At 39.1% G+C, this 15635-nt stretch overlaps 1 protein-coding gene across 1 annotated transcript in view; it reads left to right on the plus strand.

Moving 5' to 3' along the window:
- SHOC2 (SHOC2 leucine rich repeat scaffold protein) overlaps window positions 1–15635 on the plus strand; it is a 65540-nt gene that overhangs the window by 41662 nt on the left and 8243 nt on the right. Inside the window, exons 3-4 of the mRNA XM_063434927.1 lie at window positions 761–898; window positions 7817–7947. Of these exons, the coding sequence (XP_063290997.1) occupies window positions 761–898; window positions 7817–7947 (269 nt within the window). The remainder of the gene's footprint in view (window positions 1–760; window positions 899–7816; window positions 7948–15635) is intronic.

Below are 15635 nucleotides of genomic sequence, written 5' to 3' on the forward strand. Positions count from 1 at the left end.
TGCATTCTGCAGCCTATTCACAACCTGGTTCAGTTTTATGAACTTGGCTGCTGTGTACAGTGATCTTTCAAGCCGCCAACCACACGTGCAATACAGCCACTGGGAGGAGGTCACAAACTGTGCATGCCTTCTCTGCATGCACACATTAAACCTGTGATCAGCAAAGGAGAATGTAAATTCATTCTGTGAAGTCACTTCTGCAGGAGGCTGGCTAGTTGCTGCAGCAAAGTTTGCAAATTGTTGCAGTTATAAGCCACTCTGGGCCAGGAGAGTGACCACAATGTAGCATATGCACACGTTTTCAATAATGCAAAATATTTTGGTGCTTTAAAACCCCTTCTCTATGGATTTATATTGTGCAGAATCTGGCCAAACTCACATACTGCTGATTTTTGCCTGTCAACTGTTACTCGTCATGGGTGGAAAAGTTTGTAGTTTACTCTGTTTCTGAGAAACAAAATCTGCAGACATAAATGGGCTAGGGGACATTTATAGCAGTGTTTATGCGTCTGTATGTGTATGCTTATATAAAACAGCTTTATTTATGTTTTTGTGAAAACCTCCTTTTTCCCCATCGTCCCTTCATTCTGTCATTAATGTTTAGTAAACATGTTAGAGAAGTGACCCTGCTGCTTAAATACCATTGACTCAACTAGATTACCACGAGTATGTCCCACCTCTGGATCCACCCAGTCGCTAGATCACACAAATTTACAGCACATGGTTTCTTCAAGCTAACTGATCTGTTCTGTTTCTCCAGGTGAATTATGTAACCTTATTACCCTGGATGTGGCCCACAATCAGCTGGAGCACCTTCCGAAAGAGATTGGCAATTGCACCCAAATCACCAACCTGGACTTGCAGCACAATGAGCTTTTGGACCTACCCGATACCATAGGTAATGCTGAGTAACTGCGCTTGGGGTGGTGTAGGCGGGATGAGGGGGGAGTTGATTTGTCTGCTTGACCCATTCATCTTACAATACAGTGTCAAACATTTGAAATGTGCTTAGAATTGATGGACAGATTTAGGAGTGTGTATATGTGTATATATTTACTTTTGAAGCTAAGAAAGGGGTAGATCTAAATACATCTGTATAAAGTACCATAAAACAGAGTTCTAGCAAGAACAAAAAAAAACTTGTCTGAAGCTCTCCCATCTTAATGCCTCTGTTCTCCACCTCAACGCTAGCTTTAGTTCCTGGCATATAAAACTGCGGGAGATGTGTCCTTTTTCTGGACTGCTACCCATGCAAAAGTACAAGACTGGAATGTTCCATTGATGCACCGAGATGCCTTTGGATTCTGATACACATCACACAAGAATACCTTCCCCCAGTAGATGTTGCTAGTGAAAGCTGCAGGGAAAAGGCTATGTATGCAAACAGACATCTATTTAAACGCTGCCTTTTGCCACATATTGCTGTCAATGGACACACATAGTACATACTTTGCATATTATCCTTTGGATTGTTTTGGAATTTCAGTGAGATTCCAGTGCAGTAAGTGACCATTCCACTCAATAAAAGCATTCACAGCTGTATTTAACACATCTGTGTGATTTCTGTTGCAAAACAGGGTAACTTAGCAAAGGTAATGTCATGTGCAATGCATGGATGGTTTAATATGCCCATGTGCAGAACGGTAGAGCCTTGTGAACAATGATGCATGTTAGTGTCATCATTATGTAAACTAGTGTTTGTAGCGGTTAAAGTCCTGTGAGTGACTCATAGCCCATGTTTTTTGGAAAGGCTATAAAGCTTTTCGTTACCAGGCAAATTCTATTTAGGCGTTGGTTCCCTTTAAGTGGCTGCAAGTTCACAGCAAAGTGTCATTGTGTTTGAAGCTTCCTGACAGTTTCCTCTTAAGCCAGTGCACGGCGGTTTTCGATTTGATCAGGGTTTATGTGGCAACATTACTGTGGTTTTCACATTTTACAAAATCAAGTGCGAAATTCATGCCTGAATTTTGGTCTAGGGTTCTACAAAAAAAGCAGGTCAACATGCTTGCATTACAGTAATAAAAGCAGCACAATTTCAAACCGTTAATTCCTACGCTGTCATTTGGAAGCTATAATTGTTTTCTATTACCGTAAAGATTGCATGTTCAAACTTGATAGCAGGCCATTTCCAATAAAACAAACAATAATGCATTTGGAAGCAGTAATTTACGTTGCTAATTATTTTATTAGCTGACCGGGTCACTCTTTTTTGCAAATCATGGTGGCTAGAGAGACTAGATAAATCTTAGTGTTGCAAGTCTACATCTTTATTTTATTCCGTAACACAAAAATAAAAAGAAGAAACCGCACTTTTTTGGTTCTGTATGGGGTAAAGACTGCCGCATGCCTTTTGGATTACATCCCTGAAGAGGTATTTTTTTTTTTTATTTTTTTTTTTTTTAAATGTATAAATGTAATGTGTAACCAAAATAAATAGGCGCAGTTTATGCTTTTAATTCTCACTAACTCTATGCTACGCATTTAATACACTGTTTTAGCGTCTCTGTTGCCGACAATTTTGAGTTACAGCTTTGCTTTGAACGATCTTTCTGTATTTGTGGCCAATAGCCTTATAGCTTTGTGTGGAGGCTTTTAGTTAGAGAGGGGTGGAGTGGGGAGATTGTAATATTTAGTGCAGACGTGGACAGTAAATTTCTTTGACAGTAGTAGCAGTTTACCTGTCCATCTCCTCTTTGTCTTTCTGACACCCCTCTTTATAGCTGGGTAACTATCTCCACTAATGTTTCATCACAATGTTTCCTGTTATGAATACGCTCATTTATCAGTGATAAATGGAATGTTTAGGACTCGCTTGGACCTTATTTATAATTAGTGTTAGCATTATAGCCATATATATTTATTAGGTTAATATATGTTCTGGCTGAGCTTAATAGGCAGGTCCCTGACAATGGTGTTTTAACATCAAAATGTGGGTCGGGTTTTTTCTTTTTCTTTTTTTGTTTTCACTATGGGTAGCACAGCATTTTCTTTTTAATCTTTGGTTTAATTTCTAGCTGGATTCAGTAGGTGCTAGCAGGTTAGATAGCCTTTTCGATTATCCCTAGGCCTGTGTTGCTTGTGCCCTGGGGTACTATTTGTGTTTTTGTTGGTTTTTAGGAGGTATTATTTTGTGGCATTTCAGCTAAACATTGCTTTTGCTGGAACTAAGGTGGGCAATTAGGGAATCCTTAGCTATTGCATCTGATATTGGTTTCTGACGATTAGATGTTACATGCTATTTACCACCCAGCACTATATTTTGCTAGTCATTTTTACTCTTTTTCTCGGCCCTCCCGTACATGATGGCACCAGCTGATTCCTGGGGTTTACCTTTCTAGCAAACTACTATTTGCCCTTTTTGCATTAGTTATTTTATTCTTAGTTAATATTGGGTTTAATTATCCTCATACGTAACCCTGTGCTTTCCAACCTTAACCCATACCTTTTTACTTACGTGTGCATTTAGGATTTTAGTTTTTTTATACTACTAATAAGTTACGTTTTGAAATGTAATATTTTGTTCTACACTGATCTCCCTGTTGGCTTTTGGTACAGCTGTTTGGCCCTGAACTTTCTCTTCTTAGATATGGAATCTCATATATATTGGGGATTTCTCTTTATTGTGTTTTTTTAATTTGTTTTTTTTACACCCAATGAACAGCTTTCTCCACACACTAGTGATTAACCTGTTGAACTGGAGATAGTTCATTAACCTATTAAACTGGAGGTGGTTTCATTTGTATTTATAATAGTATATGACAAGTCAGTTCTGCTAGAACTATTCTAATAACGTTATTCTAAATATTAAATCTTCATCTTGTTGCAAATATGAAAAATTGGAAAACAAGCACGAAAGAGTGTTTACCTTTAAAAATCACTGACTAGTGATTTAATTCAAATCCACCCCTGTTCCCAGCATCATCTTTTTGCCAGTAGCTTTTCAATAAGCAGGCCAATTTTGTGGGGTGTACCACCCTTGGCGTTTAAGCTACAGATTGTGCATCTCCACCCTTTCTTCCACTGCTACATGTCTCATTCAAACCCCTCATGATTTATAGAACAGCAGAAAGCTTGAATTATTAAAGTAATTTCGTGGAATGGTCTTTAAGAGTTTCTGGGAGCCCAGCCCTGGGCCTGCTAAATGCTCTTTGAAAACAAACACATCAAGTCTTACCGATAGCTCTATAGCTGTAAATGTGTGACATCAGCTGGAGGCTTGCCAAGTGTTTGAGAAGCACGGGAAGCGTGTGAATGCTAGCATGCTTTAGGATCAAATACATATGTGGGAGTTCTGTGGTTTTTTCCTCCTCAGAATATTTTCGCACTTTGTAATTAAAATAATATACTTTTTATATCCTCTTCATATTTTTACAATATATATATATATGTATTATTATTAGTAGCATTTATATAGCGCCAACATTCTGTAGTGCTTTACAATATTACAGGAGAGGGAGATTTAACAATAAATAAGACAATTACAAAAAACTTACAGAAACAATAGGATGAAGAGGACCCTGCTCAAAAGAGCTTACATATATATATATTATTTATAATTAAAAATATATAAAAGATAAAATAAATTGTAATGAAATGGCCATATTTCAACAAAACCCTGTCCTTCCTATTTTGGCCAGAGCCCACAAGTAGGTCTCTAGCTCCCTAATATAGGAAACTCCTGATTGACACGTCTTGCTGCCAGCAAGAACTCCCTTATGGACTTAAAGGAACACTATAGTGTCAGGAACACAAACATTGATTCCTAACAGTATAGTGGTAAAATGACTATCTAGGTCCCCAGCCCCCTCTTTTCTGTAAAAAGGTTATTTTACTCACTTTTTTCCTGGTGCCGCATCAATTTTGCCACAGCTGCTCCACCTCTGTGGCTGAGATCATCAAATTTGACTATCTCAGCCAATCCAATTCTTTCCCATAGGAAATCATTGGGAGGCTATTATGCTTGCATGGCAAAAGACTTACTGTGCCAGTCAGCATCTCCTCCTAGAGATGAAGTGAATCCTCTATGGGGAGCGTACAGTGTTTCCATGCAGAGCGTCTGCAGCACTCAGCCAGGAAGCACCTCTAGTGGCTGTCTGAGTTACTGCACCTAGAGCTATTACTCGGCACTTATGTTAACACGCTTTTATATTAAAAAGCCTGCAGGGACAGGCTATAGATACCTAAAAAGCTGCATTCAACTGTAGTTGTTCTAGTGACTATAGTGTCCTTTGAAGCTTCTAAACACTTTGCAAGTATATATAACTTCTGGCCCACTCTCTTCCTTAATTATGACACATTTGGTCCTATTTTCTCTTTTATGATTGGCATAACAGATATCTGAATATTCTCTCGTATTGTGACTTCCCACCATAACAACACATTTTACAGCACGGCGGAATAGGCTGGCGCTATATAAATAATAAAATAATAATAATACAGGGTAATAGAGTATTGTAATTCCCTTAAGTAATTTTGCAGAAATGGACCTTTGTACCTATTTGTATATATTGAATGCAGATATTTCATGATCAATAATTACACATAATCTCCACCGGGTCATTCACTAAATTGGGAATAGGTGAGAATTGATCAAGGATTTTTTGTTTTGTTTTTTTCACTAAAATGTTAGTGATTAGTCAGTTTCCCAGCTAGTGAATAACTGTCAATGTTTTATTTTAGTAGCGTTTTTAGATTAAGAACCATCTGAGTGTGTCTGGATGGTTCAATGCATGGAGCACTGCAGGGCTAAAATATGCTTGTACCTTGCAATGGCTGCATATCTTCCTCTAAAACCGATTTAGGCACAGCAGCATACAACATGCTGTGGCATGAACCATTGTGTAAATCTTCACCTTGCGATTAAGTATTTATGTATTTATTTTTTTATTTAACCTCAGACGTGATTAAAACTCTATTATTCAATGAAATAAAACTTCGATTCAGTGGCAAGATGCATAAAAACCTAGCATTGTATGGATAGGCTTAGGGATGAGGGGAGCATTGGAACTTCAGGAGTAATGGAAAACATGATGAGTTATATCATTTTTTTTTTTTACATTTATTTATCTCACACCCCTCTGGTTTTACGTGTCATGGCCTCCTTCAGGTTAAAAATAGAAATACTTGAAAAAATAACCATATTGGGAAAATTTAGTTTCCCAGATAATTAGTTTATTAGCCTTGTTGCTTCCGAATTCCCGATTTTGTAAATAACCCCCAGCAAACACTGCATTCTGGCTGCGCATGCCTACGTTGGAAAATGTGTTGCAAATTTAAAAAGCTTTCCAAGACATAAATATAGTTTTCGTTTATATCCATATAATCCCACTGCTCGATAGTCTCCCCCCCCCCTTTTTCTTTCTTTGAAAATAAAAGTATGGCTTCTCCTAAGCGGTGTATGATTGACACAGTTTATTGGAGCAGGGTGTGTGTTGCACACCTTTTAACTTTGACAGAATTCATAAGCAAATGATAATTTAATCCAAGCAGAGGGAAGTGCACTGGAATCGTTAAATTGGACTGATTCCTGTGGCTAGTAAGGGACTAGTTTTCCCTGCTAATCACACACCTCATGTTTGGGAGACAGTCTCTTTTAATGACTGTTTTAACGCTATTAATCTGTTCCCTTGTTTGGGTGTTTTTCATATTTTATAAGCGTTGAGAGCTGCTGTAATCTGCCAAGCCCCATTTCCGCGGCACCAATTTGAGAGTAGCACAAGACGCACACATTTTAACATTGCGGGGTTGTTTTAACCCTCTATGATGCTGGAGAAGATTGCATTTCTCATCATGGTGGATTTTATTGTTTAGATAAGTGGTGGGTTTTATTGAAATGCCATTACCACAAATCACCTTAATGTACTTATTTACTATAATACTGGTTGACATGTGACACCACGCACATGGTATAAAGCCACCAGAGCTTTCTGCTACTAGACAGACACTGGCAGTTTTTCTTCTTTATTTTGTAACCTTATTGTAAGCTGCTATAGCAGTAATGTGTCTAGTATATCCTGCATCAGATATTCCCTTTGTCAGGTAAATTTCCCACATATTGGTATGATAAAGCATGCCCCTCATGGATTTGTGATGTAGCACCACAGAGTAAAGCATTCAGATAGTCAAACAAGCATATGTATAGATAGAATTTTATTTTACTTGTCTATTTCAGCTTACAACTATATATTCAACTAAATATGATAGCATAGATCAGTCCAGTGCAGGACACTGTATAAGTCACAGGTGTACCAGTAAACCTGCTCCCATCTATTCCCATTGCATTAAAACATGGGAATTTCTGGACTAGTTGTCGTCTTCTGATCTGCCAACGGGCAGCATGGCTCGTCAGGTTAGTGGGGTTTTTGTTTTTTGTTTTTAATTTCATTTTGTATAAGGAATCCTGGTTTTTAGTAGGACAAGAATGACAAATTATACAGCACTATGCTCCCTGCCTCATTAAACCCCTAAGTGATAATCCTCTTAGTTATTTCATGAAAGGGATAGACACATTAAGGCATAAGATAACTTTGTTGAAAAAATCTATAACTGTCGACAGGCACAAATGTAAATAGAAAGTTTAGAGGATGAGGAATGAAAGATAACTTATTATTATTATTAGCATTTATATAGCACCAACATATACCACAGCCCTGTACATTTACAGAAAGGGGATTTTTGACAACTAACAGACAAGACCCAAATGAGCTTACAATCTATATACATGGCACCGTCAAAAGCGAATTTGGGTTTTACATCCAAATAATAAGCAGTTTTTGGGGAACAAGAATATTAATGCTCTGTTTTGTTTCGCCTGCAGGAAACCTTTCCAGTTTGAATCGATTGGGATTGCGATACAACCGGCTTTCTGCTATACCGAGGTCCTTGGCAAAGTGCAGTGAGCTGGATGAGCTAAATCTGGAAAACAACAACATTTCTACTTTACCAGAGGTAAGATGCTTGCTTTAGCCATAATGTTTGTATGGGAACATTTTTGTGAGTGTAGAGTGCATCCAGATACCCAGCACCAAAGTTTGAAACCTGCTTCCAGAACTGCCTGGGTTGCACTATGAGCGAATAAAAAGTAGCAATCACATGTTAATAACTTTTTTTTTTTTTCTTCTTCTCCCAAATGTTTTTTTTTTTTTTTTTTATTGATTTAAGATTTAAAGAACATAATAACCAAGTACAGGTTCTGAACAAACCAGAGCCAAATAATTGTCAGGGGAATGCCATCTCATTAGTTAGTAGTTCGTACTAACTAATACTGGAACTACTTTGTCTTGGTATTTTTCCTAAGCTTGACAAAAGGGTGACTTGCCTTTTATGAGGCTTGTCATTTCCCACAGCTGTCACCAGTGACAGCTGTAAGAAAAAAAAAAGTTCATTTTATGGAGCATCCCGTGGGATCCACTTTAGACCTCAATCCTCTACTCTTGCGCATTAGTACAGTGCTGCTGTCTGCTCCTGGCAGCTGATGCACCAAGAGCTGGAAAGGGCACGGCAGAAGATCATGGACAGAAGATCATGGCGGTACCTGCACAAGACTGGTTCAGGGGGGTAAAACCTCTCCTGCCCCCTAAAGGGTTTCAACTTACTGAACTACTTTAGAGGTTAACGGCATGCCTCCTTTTTTCCTGTTTTATTAAATCTGCGATTTTATAACTCCTCCCGGCTGTCAACCAGCAAACCAGAAGGGTTTGTTGCTTAATTTGCTTTGAACAGTAGTTCAAAGCAGACGCAAGTGCTCTACATAGTGAATTAGAAGTGGATTGTGTCACTTACTGTGCATGTGCAGTGCGTTCGAATACGTCAAAAGTCCGTATTGATGACTTCTGCAACGGCAGGGCGAGCTGCAACAAGGAGACACTTCCAAAGCTGGGTTAAAGGCCAATTTAACTTTTAAACTTTTAATAACTTTTAAAGGTGAAATGGAACAGTTCACTTAAATAAATAGTTTATATTTTTAATTTGAGTGTGTTCCTTTAACTGCTGTTGTACCATTGCTCAGTTGTTCCACCTTCTAGTGGCACTGCACAGCAAACTAAAGCTAGAAGTAATTGTGGATACCACTACTGGGCATTTTGAGGATCCATTCCTTTCATTTATGCCATGCTACAGGATCATATGTTCTTCAGGTAAGTATATTTTTAATTCATACCGTTGCTGGTGATTGTGTCCCTCCAGCACAATGTATAGTTCGAATCTACACCTACCTGAAAGTGAACTTGTTATTCACACTATTTTTGTCTGGTAGGCGAACACTTCCCACGTTATCCCAAACGGTCTGTTACCTCTCTTACAATGAGAGAAGTGTGATCTCTTGTCCCTGTCTCTATGTTCTTTAAAAAGAGTTTTGCGTTTCTCACATAAAAGAGAAGAAAATAAAATGGTAAATTTATGTAAGCCTTGAATCTTTCAGATAAGGAAAAAGGCTGCCATATAAAATGTCTGTCTGGTGGGCAGCTGCTAGAGGTGTGTTTTAGCACTGCAGTGTATACATTGAGGAACACTATAGTGTTAAAACCACCATTTAGGTTGCTTACTCCACTTCACAGGTTGGCCCCGACCCCGATCCGCCTCCATTGCGAACTTTAGAATTGATTATTTCAGCCAATCCAATGCTTTCCCTTAGGAAAAACATTAGATTGGCTGAGATAGTCAAGGGGGGCGGTGCAGAGCCAAACACTGACCTGGTCAATCAGCATCTCCTCATACAGATGCATTGAATCAGTGCATCTCTATGGGGAAAGTTCAACGTCCACCTGCAGAGCACTGACCCAGGAAGTACCTCTAGTAGCCCATCTGAGGAGTGGCTCCTGGAAGTGTCCCTAGGCTGTAATGAAAACAATGCCTGTTCTCTGAAAAGACCGTATTTACTGCAAAATTCCTGCAGCGGCTAAATATAATGAGCTGTAGTTGTTCTGGTGACTATAGTATCCCTTACAGATAACGCAAGACCAGTGGCAGTAACTAGAGCAGCAGCATTTATATAAAGTGAGATGGTCACAATGTGTAAAGGAAAACATGTTATCCAATTTAAATGAATTGTAACCGTGAATTTTTCAGACATACACATAGTAACAGAATTGAGAGATCACATTCTAGCATGTCAGTAACTTTTATTAAAGAAAATAAAAAAAACTATATGCTTACAATCTAGAAAACTGTTACTATGTAAACTTTGTGTTTATGTGAGTTTCAAAGCTCGGGATTCCATTGAAGGGGCCTAGCAAGTGAAATCAAGTAACTGATTACAAAGTGAGTTCTAATAAACATAAACAACCCCTTCCTTCTCAAATGGGATTCATTTTACCTGTCTGCAGCCTGCTGTAGTTCCACTGAAAGTTTTGAAATGTTTGGTGATATCATGGCATGTCAACACCGTCATAATTTTATTCCCTAAATTTGAAGGCTCCGCTGTAGGCACACATGGTGTGTAACCACTGCCCCGTGTTCGGCCTCTAGCTGTTTTATATTGTTACAACTCAGACATTTAGCTTATTAGTTTTGCTGAAAATCACCTGGATTCTGTTTCCCTGCACTTGCTTTTTAGAGATTGCATAATTTTGCAGAATTCTGCTCAATGATTGGATGCAGAATATTATCTTGTGAGCTCAGCTCTGTTACAAAGGATTTTGTTTGGGCGACCTGGTAACTTTGGTTTCAGTAAATAGACTTTTTTACATATGTTTTCCAAAGACAAATATTTGGAAGTACCATGAATATGCAAGAACAAGAACTGCATCTTTCTGCTTTATGATCGGTGACCTGTCCAGACCTGCAGGGACACCGTTTTAAGATACATTGTTTAAAGACGATAATTAATGGGAAAGCTTCAAGGTTTGTCACTCTAAGAAAAGGATAAGAGCATGTAATATATATACTATATATGCTGTGTGTGTGTATATATATATATATATATGTGTGTGTGTGTGTGTGTATGTCAAAAAGGTTATGGTGGGGAAAAATTGTGATTGAAAACCCCTTCCACCTAAAGTCTGTGGATAGTTAATACAATGTTAAACAAAAATTGCTTTTCCCACAGAAATCACACATTTGCAGTGATGTTAGTACCGCAAAGGATTCTCGGTGGGCATATGCAAATTAGTTTAACAAAGAATCACATTTTTGCCTCATTCCATTTTAAACATGGATTATTTTGAATCTGTGTTTGCTGTATACAACAGCATTGAAACACAACTTAGGAACAGATGCAAAGGCTTGACTGGTGTGCAGATTTTTGTTTAACATTGATATATATATATATATATTTCGGTTTGGAATCGTACAGAGGTTACACTTACAGTATTGACAAACTACGTTTTATATTTGAATTAAAACTGTAATATACCATAAGCATTGTCTTTAAATCTGTATGAATAATTAATTAGAATTTGGCATAGTTTTCAAAAAAAATAGGGCCAGATTTGCACGTTCTCACCGCACACAGCCAACATTATTGATAAGCTTATCAAACGGCCTTCAGCTTGGGGCTGTCAAACTCCTATCTGCATGCTCTTTATTAGCTACATAACACTCGTCTGACTTCCTATAAAACAACCCTCAGCACGTGAGGCATCACTACATGGTGTCTTTCAGCCCTCTTTCTTGGGCTCATTATGTGTATGATCGTCAGGCACTCCCCTGTATGGGGTATGCAGGGGGAAGGAAGGTAAACCCCAGCTCTTCTTTGGACAGGGATTGTGAAATATGAATTGGTAGTCAAATTGAAATCCTGCTGGATGCCTAGAAGTGGCAGGGGTTGCAGTCCGTAGATATTACCTGTTGCATCTGCATTGAATCCTGTTAATAATAAGTTGTGCATCTGTTTTAGCACGGAAAGTGTTAAGCGTGTTTTCGGTGAGGGCTTTTTATGAGTCTAGCCGCGCCCAGCAAGCTAATGGCTCCAAACCGCAGTGTTTTCACAGATCTCGGCAGACTGAAAGCATGTAAACATTTTTGTTTGTTTGATGCTTTCAAATATATCATTATTTAGTTTGCGGTTTATTATCTCAGTCTGTCCTTTGTCTGGCTGGAATATGAGTGCAGTGGTGATTGCATATTAAAACTCCACAAGATGGGATGGTAGCGTATACATTGGATTTACCATCACTCAAATGCATGGGCCCACATCGTGGGACATAAATGGTTACAGTACTATCTCATCCCATTTCCTATGCACCTCTCTGTGAGCACATATTCTCTGGAGCCCTTTCCCCAAGGAGTTATCTCAATGGCAGCAATGACCGATTTTTACAGTATATTGGCTCACATTGAAATTCACTACTATCTGATCTGCCTGCAAATTTAGTTCAGATTTCATGTAACCAATTCTGTTGAATCTTTCTACATTTCCATCATTTGGTTCTAGAATTAACTAAAAGTCTAAACACCCCCTGGAATGGATTATTACACACACTCTGGTATTATCACTCGGCATTCAGACTGTAAAATACGGAATGCAGTGGACTGGATTTCAACCTGTCTAGATGCCGATGGTTCCGTCGTATCTAGACAGGTTGAAATCCAGTCCACTACATTCCGTATTTTACAGTCTGAATGCGGAGTGATAATACCATAGTGTGTGTAATAATACATTCCAGGGGGTGTTTAGACCTTTGGTTAATAACACTGTAACAGTATTAGGAAAGTGCATATTTAGATTCCTTGCAGTTAGAAGCAAGCACACACTGTCTGCAGATTGGATCTTGTTTTGTCTGTTTTAATTTCCCCTTTCTTGCAAATATATCTTTACAGGGCCGGTGCAAGGAATTCTGCAGCCCTAGGCAAAGATCCAGTTTTCATGAGAGAGTTCTACAAGTTTAATCACTAAACTCCAAAAGAGGATATTCCACTGATTTATTTTAACAATTTAGTAGATATACCCACAAAGAAAATATGTATTTTTGTTTATATGCCAGCTGTCCAATCCAAAGCTTCTCACTGAGAAGCCTCTGTTCTGGGGCTGCAGTTTTGCGCATGCGCACTCGATCACAACTTTCCCAAGTTTCCCTAGTTCAACTTCTTGAGAAAGGGAGAAGGCAGGTGCATGTTAGTACAGCACGTCTGCCTCTTCTGCTGGCTCTGTGGAGTTAAAGGAAGTGGAAGAAAACTTTCCCAGCTGTGTGACCGACAGGGAGATGTTTTGACCCCAGTTATAAAAGGTCCAATTTCTATTGAAATCAGCCATTTTAAGCAAGTTGAAATACTTTGTGTGTGGAGTATTCCTCTCTCTTAGCAAACTGTCTTATTCATACACACACTCACAAAACACTGCCTTATTCATACACACACTCACAAAACACTGCCTTATTCATACACACACTCACAAAACACTGCCTTATACATACACACACTCACAAAACACTGCCTTATACATACACACACTCACAAAACACTGCCTTATACATACACACACTCACAAAACACTGCCTTATACATACACACACTCACAAAACACTGCCTTATACATACACACACTCACAAAACACTGCCTTATACATACACACACTCACAAAACACTGCCTTATACATACACACACTCACAAAACACTGCCTTATACATACACACACTCACAAAACACTGCCTTATACATAAGCACACACTCACAAAACACTGCCTTATACATAAGCACACACTCACAAAACACTGCCTTATACATAAGCACACACTCACAAAACACTGCCTTATACATACACACACTCACAAAACACTGCCTTATACATAAGCACACACTCACAAAACACTGCCTTATACATAAGCACACACTCACAAAACACTGCCTTATACATACACACACTCACAAAACACTGCCTTATACATACACACACTCACAAAACACTGCCTTATACATAAACACACACTCACAAAACACTGCCTTATACATACACACACTCACAAAACACTGCCTTATACATACACACACTCACAAAACACTGCCTTATACATACACACACTCACAAAACACTGCCTTATACATACACACACTCACAAAACACTGCCTTATACATACACACACTCACAAAACACTGCCTTATACATACACACACACTCACAAAACACTGCCTTCTACATACACACACACTCACAAAACACTGCCTTCTACATACACACACACTCACAAAACACTGCCTTCTACATACACACACACTCACAAAACACTGCCTTCTACATAAGCACACACTGCCCAAGACACACACACAAAGAACCTGCCGAATACATACACACATACACCAAAACCTAAAAACTGCCCAACACATACACTCACACTCTTCCCAATACATACACATGCTGCCCCACACACACACAAACTGCTTTATTGATACATACTTGCATACTGCCTAATAAGTACATTGAAATATGATTATATACATGTAATACATACACCAATACACAAACTGTCTCATACTCACACACTGCTTTATAGATGCATACAGGGGTATGGATATATATATTTTTTAAATGTACTTGTCCAACGGACTAAAGTGGACCCATACATAAACCCATTGACCCATACAGAAACACACTGCACACTGACACTCACCAACACTGACCCATACGCACACTGACCAATACACAGTAACACAGACCCACACCAACACTGACCCATGCACAACACACTGAACACTGACCTATACACAAGCACACTGGCACAAACTGATCCATACACACAAACTACACATTATCGGACACACAGTAAAGATTACCTGCAGCACAGTGTCACATGCTCACTTTGCCCTTTATAGCGTGTTGGCAGAATAAAAAAATAAAAATCTTCCTGTCCCAACGCCCAAACTGCATGTCCCAGCCATTGGGCGATATACATTCCCCATCTTTGATACAAACTGCATGCTAATACATACATATACACTGCTTAATACATACACAAACTGTCCAGTAGAGAGGCACTGCTATATATATATATATATATATATATATATATATATATATATATATATATATATATATATATATATATATATATAATGTGTGTGTGTGTGTGTGTGTGTGTGTGCACACACACACACACACACACCCCCTCATAAACAGTCGGACACTGTCTAATACACACACACACACACAGGCACTCATACACTGTCTAATACACACACACACCGCAAGCTGCCCTCCTTTCCCTCACATACTCAGGTGGGATATAGGGGCACTGGAAGCAGCCCAGTTGTTCAGTGTCATGCTTTTAGTCTTTCTGTGATCACTCCTACCAGGAACAGGACAGGGGGAGCAGCACATGGAACCTTCTCCCTCCCACTGGCCGCCTCTTCAAAGGACTTCTGGAAGCAGGAACTTGATAGGAGGGGTAAAAGGCAGGTGGGGGCGCAGTTTGAATGTTTGGGCCAGGAAAGGCAGGGTTAGTTATGAGAGGGGCGGCATTAAGGGTTTGTGGGTGGGCAATGAGGTTGGGTTTACAACTGTAACCGCTATGCTTTGATGAAAGCATTTTATTTGGCTGATTTACAAGGAGGAGGGCTGCAGCAGTGAGGGGAGGGTGCGGAGGCTATGTCACAGGCAGAGGCTGGATCTCTGTGTTCTCGGTGAGTAAACACTGCCAGCATACCCCCTCTAACAAAGCGCCCCACACCACTGCCTAGACTGCCTATAGTAAGTGCCAGCCCTG

This window comes from Pelobates fuscus, chromosome 10, assembly GCF_036172605.1.
Source record: "Pelobates fuscus isolate aPelFus1 chromosome 10, aPelFus1.pri, whole genome shotgun sequence".
Classification (NCBI taxonomy): Eukaryota; Metazoa; Chordata; class Amphibia; order Anura; family Pelobatidae; genus Pelobates; species Pelobates fuscus.